Source organism: Taurulus bubalis (genome assembly GCF_910589615.1).
Source record: "Taurulus bubalis genome assembly, chromosome: 10".
NCBI classification, from domain to species: domain Eukaryota; kingdom Metazoa; phylum Chordata; class Actinopteri; order Perciformes; family Cottidae; genus Taurulus; species Taurulus bubalis.
Genome location: NC_136598.1, coordinates 17,252,153 through 17,264,832, shown reverse-complemented (window position 1 = coordinate 17,264,832; position 12,680 = coordinate 17,252,153). Strand labels below are relative to the sequence as shown.

The following is a 12,680-nucleotide window of genomic DNA, read 5'->3' as shown; positions in this document are numbered from 1 at the left end:
TGATAGTGATAAAGATGATGATCGCAGATGAACATAAAAAAAAGAAGAAGAAAAAAAGACAACCAAACAACTCTATTCCTGCTCCGTCTTCGTAGGACAGTGTTGGCCAACGCGCCGCACCCCTTGACAACGCCTTACTAAGACTACAAACATTGTTTTCCTCATCATCATCATCATCATGGTCATCGTCATCTTAACTTGCCTGCAAAGAGTGCCAGGTATTATCACCCTTAGAAGACCAGAAAACTGTAAGCTTGAACGTTCGGACTGTGCAAATTCGCTACTTTGCCATGGACTGTTCAAATTGAATGAAATGCTTTCTTACTACGCATATAGAATGATTCCTCGCTCCAAAACCAGCGAGACAATCAGCCAATATAGAACAGAAGTAACCTCGAAACACACACGCGTGGCTGATCTCGGCCGCAGATTTCACAGGGGTTTGTAAAAGAAAAAAAGAAACAGTAGTAATTAACTAAGTCCTTCATCAACAGCATCACCATGACAGTAGAAATGCTAAATAGCAAATTGATGATTACTTTTTGCTGAGTGGCAAAGGCGAAGTTTAAACTGTATATTCAGTGATGGAAAGAAAAAAATGTAAGACATGGGAAGATCTCAAATGGCAACCTAATGAAATGCTTCTCAACCTGAACACTGGGACCTTGGTGAAAAAAATAGTGGTGGAGGAAATGTGATGGTGGATTTAAATGTGAAGACCAATTCTGCCTCCATGTCCTCTTGGATAATAAATCCAAATAGCAGAGCAATAGAAAAGGCAAATCAGAGTCCATCATTCTTGTTTCCTAACAGTGGGCTGACTAGAGAAGTAACCCATTTGTTTCAAGGGCCGTAATAAGGTTGAGAGCCACTAGTCTATGGTGGGTGCACTTCATTTGACTTGAACTATAGGTATCATTTAAATGTCCCTTAAGGTAATGACTCTAATGGGCAGTTTGGTTGTCATTTGAGCTCCTCAGTCTTTTTCAGTGGCCGGGGAAAGGTACCATATCAGAGAGCTTGCTTTTTAAAACTGTTGTAAATAACTGCGTAGCAAAACTGAACTCACCTGTCTTTTTTAATCATCTTAGATAACAATTCATTGCAATAATGAATATAAAAGAAAATGCCACTACTTGTAATTAAGATCAAATCTTTTTTTATAAATCTACATATTATATATAATACAAATAAATATATATCTATACGTCTATAGAGAGCTATAGAAAAACATTGATCACAGATTGTCATAGGCCATGGCATACATTCTGTTATATGGCTATTTTTTTTGATAACTTGAGAATATTAATATGCCACAGTCTTTGTGTCTCCTGCTCAACACTGAATGTCCATCTGGCAGTCACACGGACACATACGTAGGAACGCACGTACACACATTGTTGCATACACAGGGTCAGCTCAGATCACCCCAGCCCCGTGAGGGGTTCGGACCGTTTTATTTTTGCCTGTCTGTCTGTTTCACCAGAAGTTTTTCACAGATTTTCACTATCGAACAGTGTTTTTACCCCGAAACCCTCTGTTGCTGGTCCTCTGAGACAGCATGTAGGTGCCAGTATCCAGCACTAAAGCTTTTAGGCAGGCCTCTAGAGAGGATGGGCTACTGTGATTACCATACTGTAGGGAAACAATGCTGTCTGACATTTGGTGAGTGTAGCATTTGTGTTGCATTTCATATCGCCTCAGTGCTTTTTGTTATTTGTCTAATCAGATGTAAGTCAGCTTCAGATTGCAGTATTACTTTTGTAATGCAACTTAGCCTGGTGATGATTCCTAGATATAGATTGTGTCATAATACAGCTATACTGTGTGTAGGACTGAAATATTGTGTTTTCTGCCCTGCTCATCTCTCCGATTCTATCCTTCCTTGAACTCTTTGTTTTCTTGTTTTCTTTATTCTACTGTTTGTCTACTGCCCTGCCTACCATCTCTCAAATCATCCTTGTTCCTTCCCTTGTTTTGTCTTTCCCTTATCCTCTCCATACTTTTATCTCCCATACTGTCCCATTGTAAGACAGAAATGTCTGTACAAAGTGCAATGTGTACAAGTTACTTTACTTTCTGCCCTGACTTACTGCAAAATAATGAGATAGAGAACTCGAGACACCATCTGAAAATCCAAATTCCTTCTGGCTCTTAGTTCTGAACATTGCGTACCTTTTACGTCGTAACCTCAAACACCTAACAATAAAAAACATTGAAAAACTTCCAACCTCTTTGTCAAACTCACACACATACCTCATCACGCATCAGTCTGCATGTATTCAAGTCACACTCAACAAACAAAAGCATAAATGGAAAATAATACCTTAAAACCACAAGTATCTCAAACAACAACAACCTTTATGGCTTGAAAGAATAAGATAAACAGTTTTCATTCATGTCCCCTTAGCCCAGGGTATCCGTTCAGCAGCACTGCAGCAATCCAACATGAGAGAAATACTGGAAATACAGTGGATACATTTGTGAAGAGACATTTAACATTGATCTAGCTATCACCACACAGGTGGTTGAACTGTACATGATACTGTTGTCTTTCTTTCTTTTCCACCTCCAGCACATACGTAGACAGCAAAAAGGAAACTGCTTGGCTGTCAACGTTCTGGCTTTAACATCATTTGTTTTCTTCCTTTGTTTTTTGTCTTACCATTTGGTTTCTTTTTCTAGTAAAACATCAATGCTGAACCTGCTTTCTCTGCGTGGTTATTTATCCCCTGATCCTGTTCTTGTTTACGGCAACCAGCCTGTGGGCCTTATTTATATCTGAATCATACTGTAGACGTCATTTTATTCACCATATTGGATTGCTTCTTCTCTTTAATTTAGAACTTGTAATAAAACAGGATTAGCAGTTTAAGTAATCAACAATGCATATTGTTACCGCTACATTTTTTTAATGAAAGAAATTACAGACTAAATGTGGGTGTTACTCAGCTCAGTTACAGACTCATTTAGTCATCTGTTGTGTCGAAAGTGTTGAACATATACAGTTTTTGACGTGATGATGGTGCCAGACAATAAATCAGAGGATCATCCACATGGATGTGTACAAACATGAATGTGTGCACCAGATATCATGGCACGACAACCAATAGACATTTTATTCGAAGTCTCAAATGTCATGCTGAGGTTGACACTCGAGGAAATGTCAGGGGGTCACCAAAGTCAGTAGTATTTGTCATCTGGGACCATTGATGTCTGAACAAAATTGTGTGCCAATCCATCTTATAGCTGTTGAGATATTTACATCTGGACCAAAGTGGTGGACCGAAGATTTGTAATAAGCTGGACATTTCCATTATAATTGTGTCCAATGGTGTCTTGACAATTACAACACAGCTATAGTGGGGGATTTAACCTTCAAATCAAAGCTCAAATTAATTACTCAGCGGCTTTGAAATGTCCTCAAGAACAGCTGCAATGTTGTGCCTCAGTGGAAGTTTTAAAGTTATAATATAATCTGTTCTGTTTATGTGAAGCCTCGCCATGTACAGTCTCTGCTGTTGTAGACCAGCTGTTACAGGGTTAAATTCCCTGCTGCGATTTTGTCATTAGGGCTCGTTTTTTCCATCCGTAGGGACCCAACACTTCTAATGCAGAGCCATCACTGACAAGTATTTCCCATTATTTCCTATCTCTTTCACAGACACACACACACATACACGCTCACACACCAAGCTGGGTTATTACTGACAAGTATTTCCCATTTACCCAAAGATGAAGCAAAATAACAATTTGGAGGTGGTCCTGCCAACCTTTTAACCTTGCACCTTCATGTGCAAATGCACACACACACACACACACACACACACACACACACACACACACACACACACACACACACACACACACACACACCTTCAATCTGCCTCTTTTATAGTCACTTTGAAGCGACAGGAGCCTTTTCACCTTTTTATTTTTACTGGCTCATTTCATATCAGTCTCAGTCTTTCCCTCCCTCCACTCTGCATTACCCCCATCCTGTTTAGCCCCTCCTCATTTCTCCTCTGTTCTCACACTCTTTTCCTCTGCTCGTTCTCTTTATCCTCCCACCTCCTGTCATACTTAATTTATCCATTTTTCTGCATTCCTCTCTCTGGGGAAGATATCTGAAACCCTGATTTCTCATTCACAGCCACTCTCTTACTTTTTCTTTGAGGTGTCGCTCATGGTCGGAGAGGAAATTTAATTCCCATCACTCTTAGCACACACAAGCAGCTTGTGGCCTTGCTGTTTTGTCCTTGTTGCTGTTGGACATCTGAAAAGTGTGACTACAATGTTTTGGTTTAGATTAAAAGGTTAACCAAATGGAACTGATTACAAGTTGAAAAACCAAAGGATTTCTTTCAGTATTGTTATCATAGCTCTTTTCAATCACAGTGAAAACTAAATATGTGTTGCTTTGCATTACTGCTTTTGCGGTATTCCCTCATCCTGTGATACATATATTTGACAATTTTTAGATGTAAACCAGGAGTATAAATCACCGTCTAAACATCAGCAAATCTCAGAAAAAAAATAGCATTTCCCCAGGTTGCTTTTTGAAACACAGATCCTTAAATCCAATGCCCAATGGCGACAACAATATTACCTTTGCTCGTGCGCCAAATTTAGAGTGAACCTCGAAACTTCATGCTCTTTTATTCCAACTTACATCTAAAAATATATGTATATTATGATGTAATTCTTTTAAACAGCTTCACGTTCCAGTTTTGAATATCTCAAACTCCACAAAGTTCACCAAAAATAGTTTAATACAGAATCTTGACAGACCAAAATTCTTCAGATACAGCCACTCTAATGAAGGTTAACTGAATATTAGAAACAGCCTGGCCGTGACCGTACGTCCCGCTCAACGAGAGTCTCCAGGCGAACAACCAGGTTTGCCAGGCTGGCCCCTGGATTGACTCCAGGATGACAGTGTGAACCCACTGGAGAGCCTGTGAACGGACTGGCACAAAAAGACAGTTTATAGGACCCCCACCTGGTTCTGGCTGGGTTCTTTGGGCCTCCTGAACATTCGGGACTCAATCTCCTGTCACCGCTGCCAGAACATTCAGGAAATCGCAAAGGGCATCATTAACAAGCGCCTGGAAGACAGCAGGGGCATTGGTCAGCCCAAAAGGCCTGGCCAGGTACTCAAAGTGAACCAGGAGCGTGCGGAGAGCAGTCTTCCACTCATCCCCTTTCTTGATATGAATCAGGTGATAAGCACACTTGGTTCCACATGAGAGTAGCCTCAAGTTGCTTTCTGGTCTGGGGAACTGAAGAGGGCGTGGTTTGGTATCTATTGATGAGCCTCCTCTTTTGTCCGCTCAGGGCAGGAGACCATGAAATGATCCGCTCGACCACAGCTTAATGCACTCCCACTATCATCCTCTGGAGGCGTTCCGCACAGAAAGACGTGCTTTATTTCCAGGAGACAATGGGATAATGTTGTGGAGCAAAGGGGCACTGGGCAGAAAAAGGTAGGAGTGGGGTGAGAGCGTGGCAGGGAGTTGAAGGCAGGGAAAACAGGAGGCACGGCCTGGCCGTGGCATTAATTGCACTGACGTAAGCCGTAGAAATGCAGGGTTTGTGAAGCACATCAGTGTTATGCTCTCAAAGTCATTTTAAATGCTTGTCTCTTCTTATTAGCCTGCACGGATCCAGGGAAACCCCAAATGGATTCCCGAGGAGCATCAATACCGAGGAGACAAATGTTTTTTTTCTCATTTTCTTTTACCATTATTCTTCAAAGGCAGTACATCAAGACAAGAGAGAGACCACAGCGGCTGGCCTCCGAAAGCAGTACTTTGGGGCTTGAATGGGTAACACAGATTTTATTAAACTCTGATCATTACAGATTTTGTCTGGAGGTCACGTTTCTTTTCCTCAGCAAAACATATTAAATAATTCATCAACACAAAGGCACATGGACTTAGTAAGAAATTATAATAAAAGTACACACATTTGTCACAAAATTGTGCATTTGTGACTGTATCTATTATATATATATATATATATATATATATATATATATATATATATATATATATATATATATATATATATATATATATATATATATATTAACAAAACATTAAAAAGGAGTTATTGTTTCCAAACAAACCAAATGGCAGAGTGTTTGATGGGTTGGAAGACATAATCTTCACACAAAGCAAAATATAGTTTCCAGCAGCCAGTAAGACTTCACAGTATATTCATAGCACAACAAAACTGGAGAACACAAAGTATTTACAGGAATATTTCACTTTAATTGTATCGCATGCACACCATAACTTCCAGTATCGGCCCATCGCAGATGTTCAGGCTCTTTTCCAAGTCCACAAATCTTAATGGCAAAAACAGCTAATCTTATTAGTCCTTTTTTTCACAGCAGACATTCTAACATGTCACAAAAGGAAGAGCAAAGGGTGTAAATAATCAAATTATTGATGGCTGGATTCCATTTAGCTGCTTCAGTTTCGGAGTCCTGGTATTACCGCCTGCTTTCACATAATGCCTTATGAAACACTCAACAATTTGTCACGTGAGATAATTTAGTGTGCAATAAGAACGCCTTTTTTATTTTTTGCGTGTCATTCATTCGCCATGTCGTCTGTACTGACTGCAATGCAAATGTATCCGCTAAACTACTGCTGGACCCATACAAACACGTGTATGGGTCATACAAACACAAGACTTACGCCCAGGAGTCTGCGGTTCGTGACCAGGGCCACAATGGTTAAGTTTTTGATTTACGAATGTCACGTTATTTACGTATGTATTGTACTTTTGTTTATAGTTTTTTTAAGCCCAAGTTAGTAACACCTGTGTCTTTGTTGCAATGACCAGGTAGAAACCTCCGGTTCTGCCGAGTGAAACCGAAGTGTCTTACATTTTGCATTCTTTCTACTGAGACGCAGAGGGCGACTCCTACCGTTGCAAAAATAAGTCAGATTGTATGGAAGTCTATGAGAAAATTGCTCACTTGATGTATTGCCTCAGTAAACATTGTAAACTTGAGTTTATGGTCTCAATCGCTAGTTTTAAGTCTTCTTCAGTCCACTTCTAATATATAGGCTATGGCGATTACAAATTAAAATGTCTGCAGAGAATAATAGCAAAAATAACTGTTTAAAATTGCTCGACGAATATACAAAATCACAGGCATTACCATGTAAATGACATTTTAACACAAGAAGAAGAAAAAAATCTCTCTGTATGAGTAACAATATTGTGCTTTTGTTTTTGAATGTATGAAGCTAAATTATACAAACAACAACCCATGCAGTAGAAAAATTGGCACGGATTTGGTGCATAAATGCAGAGTAAGACTACATGATTCCATTCTTTCATGTATAACATTATAAAACATTCCTCCAAAAGGTAAGGATGTTTTGCTTTGATATCCCAGCATTTCATGTTTAATACTGCACGTTTTGTGCATTTCGGTATTTGGATAAGGTACTAAAGACATCATAAATCAAATATGTTCAAGGCAAACCAGCCAGACATATCCTTGATTTTATCCTCATGGCATCTTTTCTGTCCAATCACCCATTTTATGAAGACATCATAAGGCACTGCTTTATCATGTTGGTCATAAATATACCAGTCCTCTCTCTGAGTCTTGTCCTTGGGCAGATTTCAAGTCAGGATTGGTCATTTAAGGGCCTCACACCTTCCTTAAGGATGTGTGTGTGTGTGTGTGTGTGTGTGTGTGTGTGTGTGTGTGTGTGTGTGTGTGTGTGTGTGTGTGTGTGTGTGTGTGTGTGTGTGTGGAATATATACAGTATTAGCAAGTGCATGTGTGGAACTTGATAAAGGAACAGCTGCCAATGTAATTCACATTCTGGGTTGTTTTCAGTATTGGAAGTACCCCTAAATCTGATGAAACTCCAAAGTATTCATTTCTCTCTCAAAGCCATTAGAGTTAACACATCAAATCATTAGGGGAGGCCATTTTGTAGGTGTCTATGAGTTTGTAATATAAGACAGAACTGAAATGGTTCTTTATCTCAGTGGGCAGGAAATAAAACCACCCTGCTGAGAACGAAAACTAATTGGCTCATGACAACATGATTAACAGCATGTTTATTTGTAATCATGTAGTATTTGATTTATTTGTGCGTGTGGATGAAAAAATAGTGAAGGAGGTATTCACCAGTGTTTGGCCTTGGAGCGAAATGTACCTTCTTGAGGCTCATGGAGCATGCTCGCATCATATGAGACCGGTAGAGTGCACATGCATGTGCGTGTGTGTCTGTTCGTATGAAACAGATTTTGGTGGATGAGCTTTGAGAATGACGTCCTTGATTCTGTATGTGACATGTCAGTGTGGTTGTGGCAGTGTGAATGTGTGTGTTACCTGCGTGTGTAGTTGCGTCGTGTGTGTTGGTATGCAACAGGCGACTCATTCTATAGCGGGTCATGTATCATCTATGATAGCCAACAGATTGCCTCCCCAATCCTCTGTGTGAAAGATTAATGGCATGCTGTTTTTCTCTCTCTCTCTCTCTCTCTCTCTTTCTGGTATTAGTCCTTTTCTCAGTGGCCCTGATGATCTTTGTGCAGCTGCAATCTCTCTTTCTCCACTTGGAGGCGTTCTCTCTCAATCTGTAGTCTGCCTGCCTCAAATTTAAAAAACTGCAGCCTCTCTTTCTCTAGCTGCAGTCTCTCCTTCTCCAGTTTTAGCCTTTCTGTCTCCAGATTCACCATTGGAATCCACGCTTTACTTTCCTTATCTCTATCCCTCTGTCCATCATAAGTGGAAGATAAAGACGTGGAGGATGAAGGCGGGCCTTGTTGTGGCGGCAGGTAAAAAGAGGAGTTGACCTGCTCTGATTGGCTGACGAGCAGAAGCCTCAGCCTTTCCCGTTCCACCTGTAACCTCTCTCTCTCCAGCTGCAGCCTTTCCCTCTCTACCTCAATCTGACAAAGTCGCTCCTTCTCCACCACGAGCCGCTCTTTTTCCACTGCCAGTCGTTCAGTTTCCACAACCAGGCGCTGTTTTTCCAGCTCCAATCGTTGTTTCTCAACGGCAACCAGAATCCCTGCCCCCATGTTTTCATGATTGGTTAGTCCACCCAGAGCATGGGCTGCCGTCCCCGTCAGGCCACCAGCGAGTGAAAGGCCTCTGTTGGTGGTTGAGGTCGGATTCTTTGAGGAGCTGAGCATGTCCAAGTCGTTGTGGGAGTAAACGTCACCAACATGCCCCTCACCACGTGACTCAATGTCACTGAGGAGGGAGGGAATATCATCTTCATCTAATTCTCCATCGCCCATATCACCATCACCATCAAGCTATAAGGAGAGAAGAAGACTCTTAAATTAGAACTCCACTTGTTTCACACATGACTCGTAAGTTTACTTGTCATGAGAGAGTCTCAGAAAGTAACCTTGATAAATGATGATGAACGTTTATTTAGGGGAAATGCAGGATCCCAGCATTTTTTGAGCTTTTCAAGAGATCTAAGCCTCGGCAGCTTTGATTTCCTTTTACTGTATAAAGAATGTTTGGCAGTTTTTAAATTAATGTCACTGAATACAGATGAGACTCAACACAATTACCACTTTTACTACTGCAGATTGTCTGGCTGATATTATAAAGAATGTTACCCGACTGGATACAGGTTAATTACACTGTTAGGAGAAAGAGTGGGAGATTATTTTTAGAGAATGATTGTGGGAGATTGTAATACCACAGTTTGAACAGATGATGATTTTATCTGTGAACACATCTAAATGCAATTGTAAAAAAGTTACATGTATATGTCAAGTTTGAATAAATCCTAATTAATTAACACATCCTTAATTTAATTTGATCATCACCTTGTGGGCCTACATGAGCCCAATCCAAAGGACGGCTTAACAAGAGCCACTTGAGCTACAACATGAGCTGGCACTGTGCTATGTTTAACATAACTACCTCTGCCAATGGGGATATTAATTAAGCTAATGAACACATTAGAAAATACTTGCATCTCAATATAGGCAACTTGTCTTACGATGATCACTGGAGCCCTTTATCAAAAAACATGAAGTTATTCGAGAACATAATTGTGTCCTCATTTACATGCTAGTTTAATTAATGGACTCTAAGGTTTAATTAGACTGTCTAATCTATAGTTATCGTACACGCACAGGCACTACCGTGGCACCATGAGGTATGATGAGTTTGGTTTCTTACTCTGTATTCACTGACATCGTCCTCCATCTTCACACCCAGCGGTGCCATCATGGCCTGCCCATTCGGTTCCCCGAGAGATGCCAGCTCCGGCCAGTCACAGTGACAATCCTTCGAGAGGCTCGAGAGGTCAAGCAGCTGGTCACACCCAGATCCCAGAGAAGCTGCCTCATGCTCAGGGGAGGACTGATCATACTCAGTCTTCAGGGCCAAAGACGAGGATGAGGAGGAGGAGAGAGAGAGCTCAGCCCGAAGCTGTTTCCTCTTCACCAGTGAACGCCAGTCCAGGTATCGACGCTTCACCTGCACAGGGGATTATGGAGGAAAGGCACTTGTGTTTAATAGATTATATATAGAAAACATTATAAAAATATGATTCCAACATAAATAATAAACACACCTCAGCAGCAGTGCGTAGCTCTCCCTCCCCCAGTGAATTAACACCTTGAGCCACTTCCTCCCATGCCTGTCTCTTCAACTCATTGATGGCTGTGTTCTGTTCACACACAGAGAGAAGAGAAGAACATAACGACAACAATTTGATTGTTTTATTCTGAAAATTCTAACATGGATTTTGTGAAGATAAAGTACTTGTAGGTCTGTGTAAACAATGCAGATTCCTGTCAAAATAACAGACATTTTACAACAAAAAGCTGACACGGCTGTAAAACAAATGCTCCTCTATCGTACATCCAGCGGATCATTTTGGGGCTAATACCAAGGCAGGTATTTGACACTGTACATTTTATTTCCAAAAATACATTATTTAAAGAAAAACATCCCGTAAATTGGTTTGGAAAATGAACTGTATGAGTGCTCTCTGGTGGTGATACTGGAAATACTACTTCTAAACTATTTCAAAAATGTGTTGGCCTTTCTGCACTGCACTTTCATTTAACTTAGAAGCTGACCTATACAGGACCCGGTTGATTGATCTAAGTTTACTCTTTATCTGGCTCATACTGTTTTGAATATTTTAGTTGTGACTTGCTTTTTGGATGAGCATGTCTGTTAATTGTGTCCTAAGACAAAGTGTTTTGTCAGTGATGAAATGGTTTGAAAACTACTTTTCACATATTTAACAAGAGGTTACAAACAACTTGGAAGAAGTTGCTATTGGATAAGAGATAATTTATTTGTGCTTCGGTTGATCTATCCAAGAGAAGAGAAGAAGAAATCTATACCTGCTGTCGAGAGAACAACACGTCCGTCCTCTTGTGGATTTCCCTGATGAGGGTCTGTGTTTCTCTCACACTGTAGTTGCTCTTCCTCTTCCTCTTCAGATGCTTCACCTGCAGGAAATCCAGCTTGGCAGCAAGAAGGGGACAGAAACCCCAGAGAGAGGAAAAGAGACAAGGATGGACAACTGGGGGAGGGAAGCAAGAAGAAAAGAGGAAGAGAGTGGTGTAGGTATGAAGGGAGCAATAGACAAATAAAGGAGTTAGAAAAGGAAGGATGAATGGAAACAGGTGTTCAAAAGTCAGAGGTCAGAGTAAAGGGGGATGTTATTTGTAAAGGTTGATCCATGTCTAGAAGTATAGCTTTCCGTCTAAATCACAGTGTTTCTCATCACGGAGCGATCCCTCAGTGGCTCCAGCATTCCCTGTGAAGTTTCCACCTGGGAGACTGAGCTCAGCTGTTACACTAGATGCTGGCTTTGTGTAGTGACATGTGAGAGAGAAGTGTGTGAAGTTGTAGAGGTCACACCTGGTTGGCTGGAGAATTAAATCATCAAAAGTCTTCTTTTTTCCCAGAGTAGGGTTCACTTTTTCCTTGATGAGGCCCTGACTTGATGTGTGCAGGGCTTTCCACCTTTATTCCCTGATCTGCTATGCTGCCAGCTGACTGTACACAGGTAGAGAAGCATCACAGGCTGAGAGGACTCTGCAGTCTTCCTGTATGTAAATCAGAGAGTCGTTAATATTGCTGAGTAAAAAAATACTTCTAGATATTAAAGAAATATAATTGCAATATTAAGTAGTACAAGGGCGCAAGTGCAATACGTTATTCTCTCACTTTCTCTAATGAGAAAAATAACAAACATATGTCTGCACATGTTTGTTATTTGTCTCGTGAATTGGAAAGACCATAAAGGTATTGTTTTTTTATAAATCGTAAGGGATTCATCTTTTCACATAGTTAATCATGTTACATTTTTACTAAGGGCTCTTTTATTAACAGATTACTTGCCAATATGATATAAAAAAAATGTTGAGGTTGGGAGTAGGCTCGTAAATTGCTGAGTTGTCGCCAATGAAATACTGCTGATGTTTCAATTTTTTTTTCTGCAGCACATTAACACACATTGTAATACGGTGCATAATTCTTTTATTAAGCTACTATATGCAGACAATATCGACCGCATATGTTGTGGACTACCGTTATTTCATTATTTAAATCACAATTGTAGCCTTGGGAGGTTTATTGTAAGTACATTTGACATGTGTGTTTCTTCTGTTAGCCTACACGTAGACACAATACCTATGAGCAT

General features: G+C 40.4%; 1 protein-coding gene across 1 annotated transcript; it reads right to left on the bottom strand.

Moving 5' to 3' along the window:
- Positions 1-8,550: 8,550 nt before the first annotated feature.
- Positions 8,551-12,680, bottom strand: msantd4 (Myb/SANT-like DNA-binding domain containing 4 with coiled-coils; the record flags this gene model as incomplete). The annotated part of the gene is made up of 5 exons (XM_079224874.1): positions 8,551-9,306; positions 10,193-10,492; positions 10,590-10,685; positions 11,374-11,555; positions 12,671-12,680. The coding sequence occupies 5 exons, from the start codon at positions 12,678-12,680 to the stop codon at positions 8,551-8,553; spliced, it is 1,344 nt and encodes a 447-aa protein (XP_079081000.1).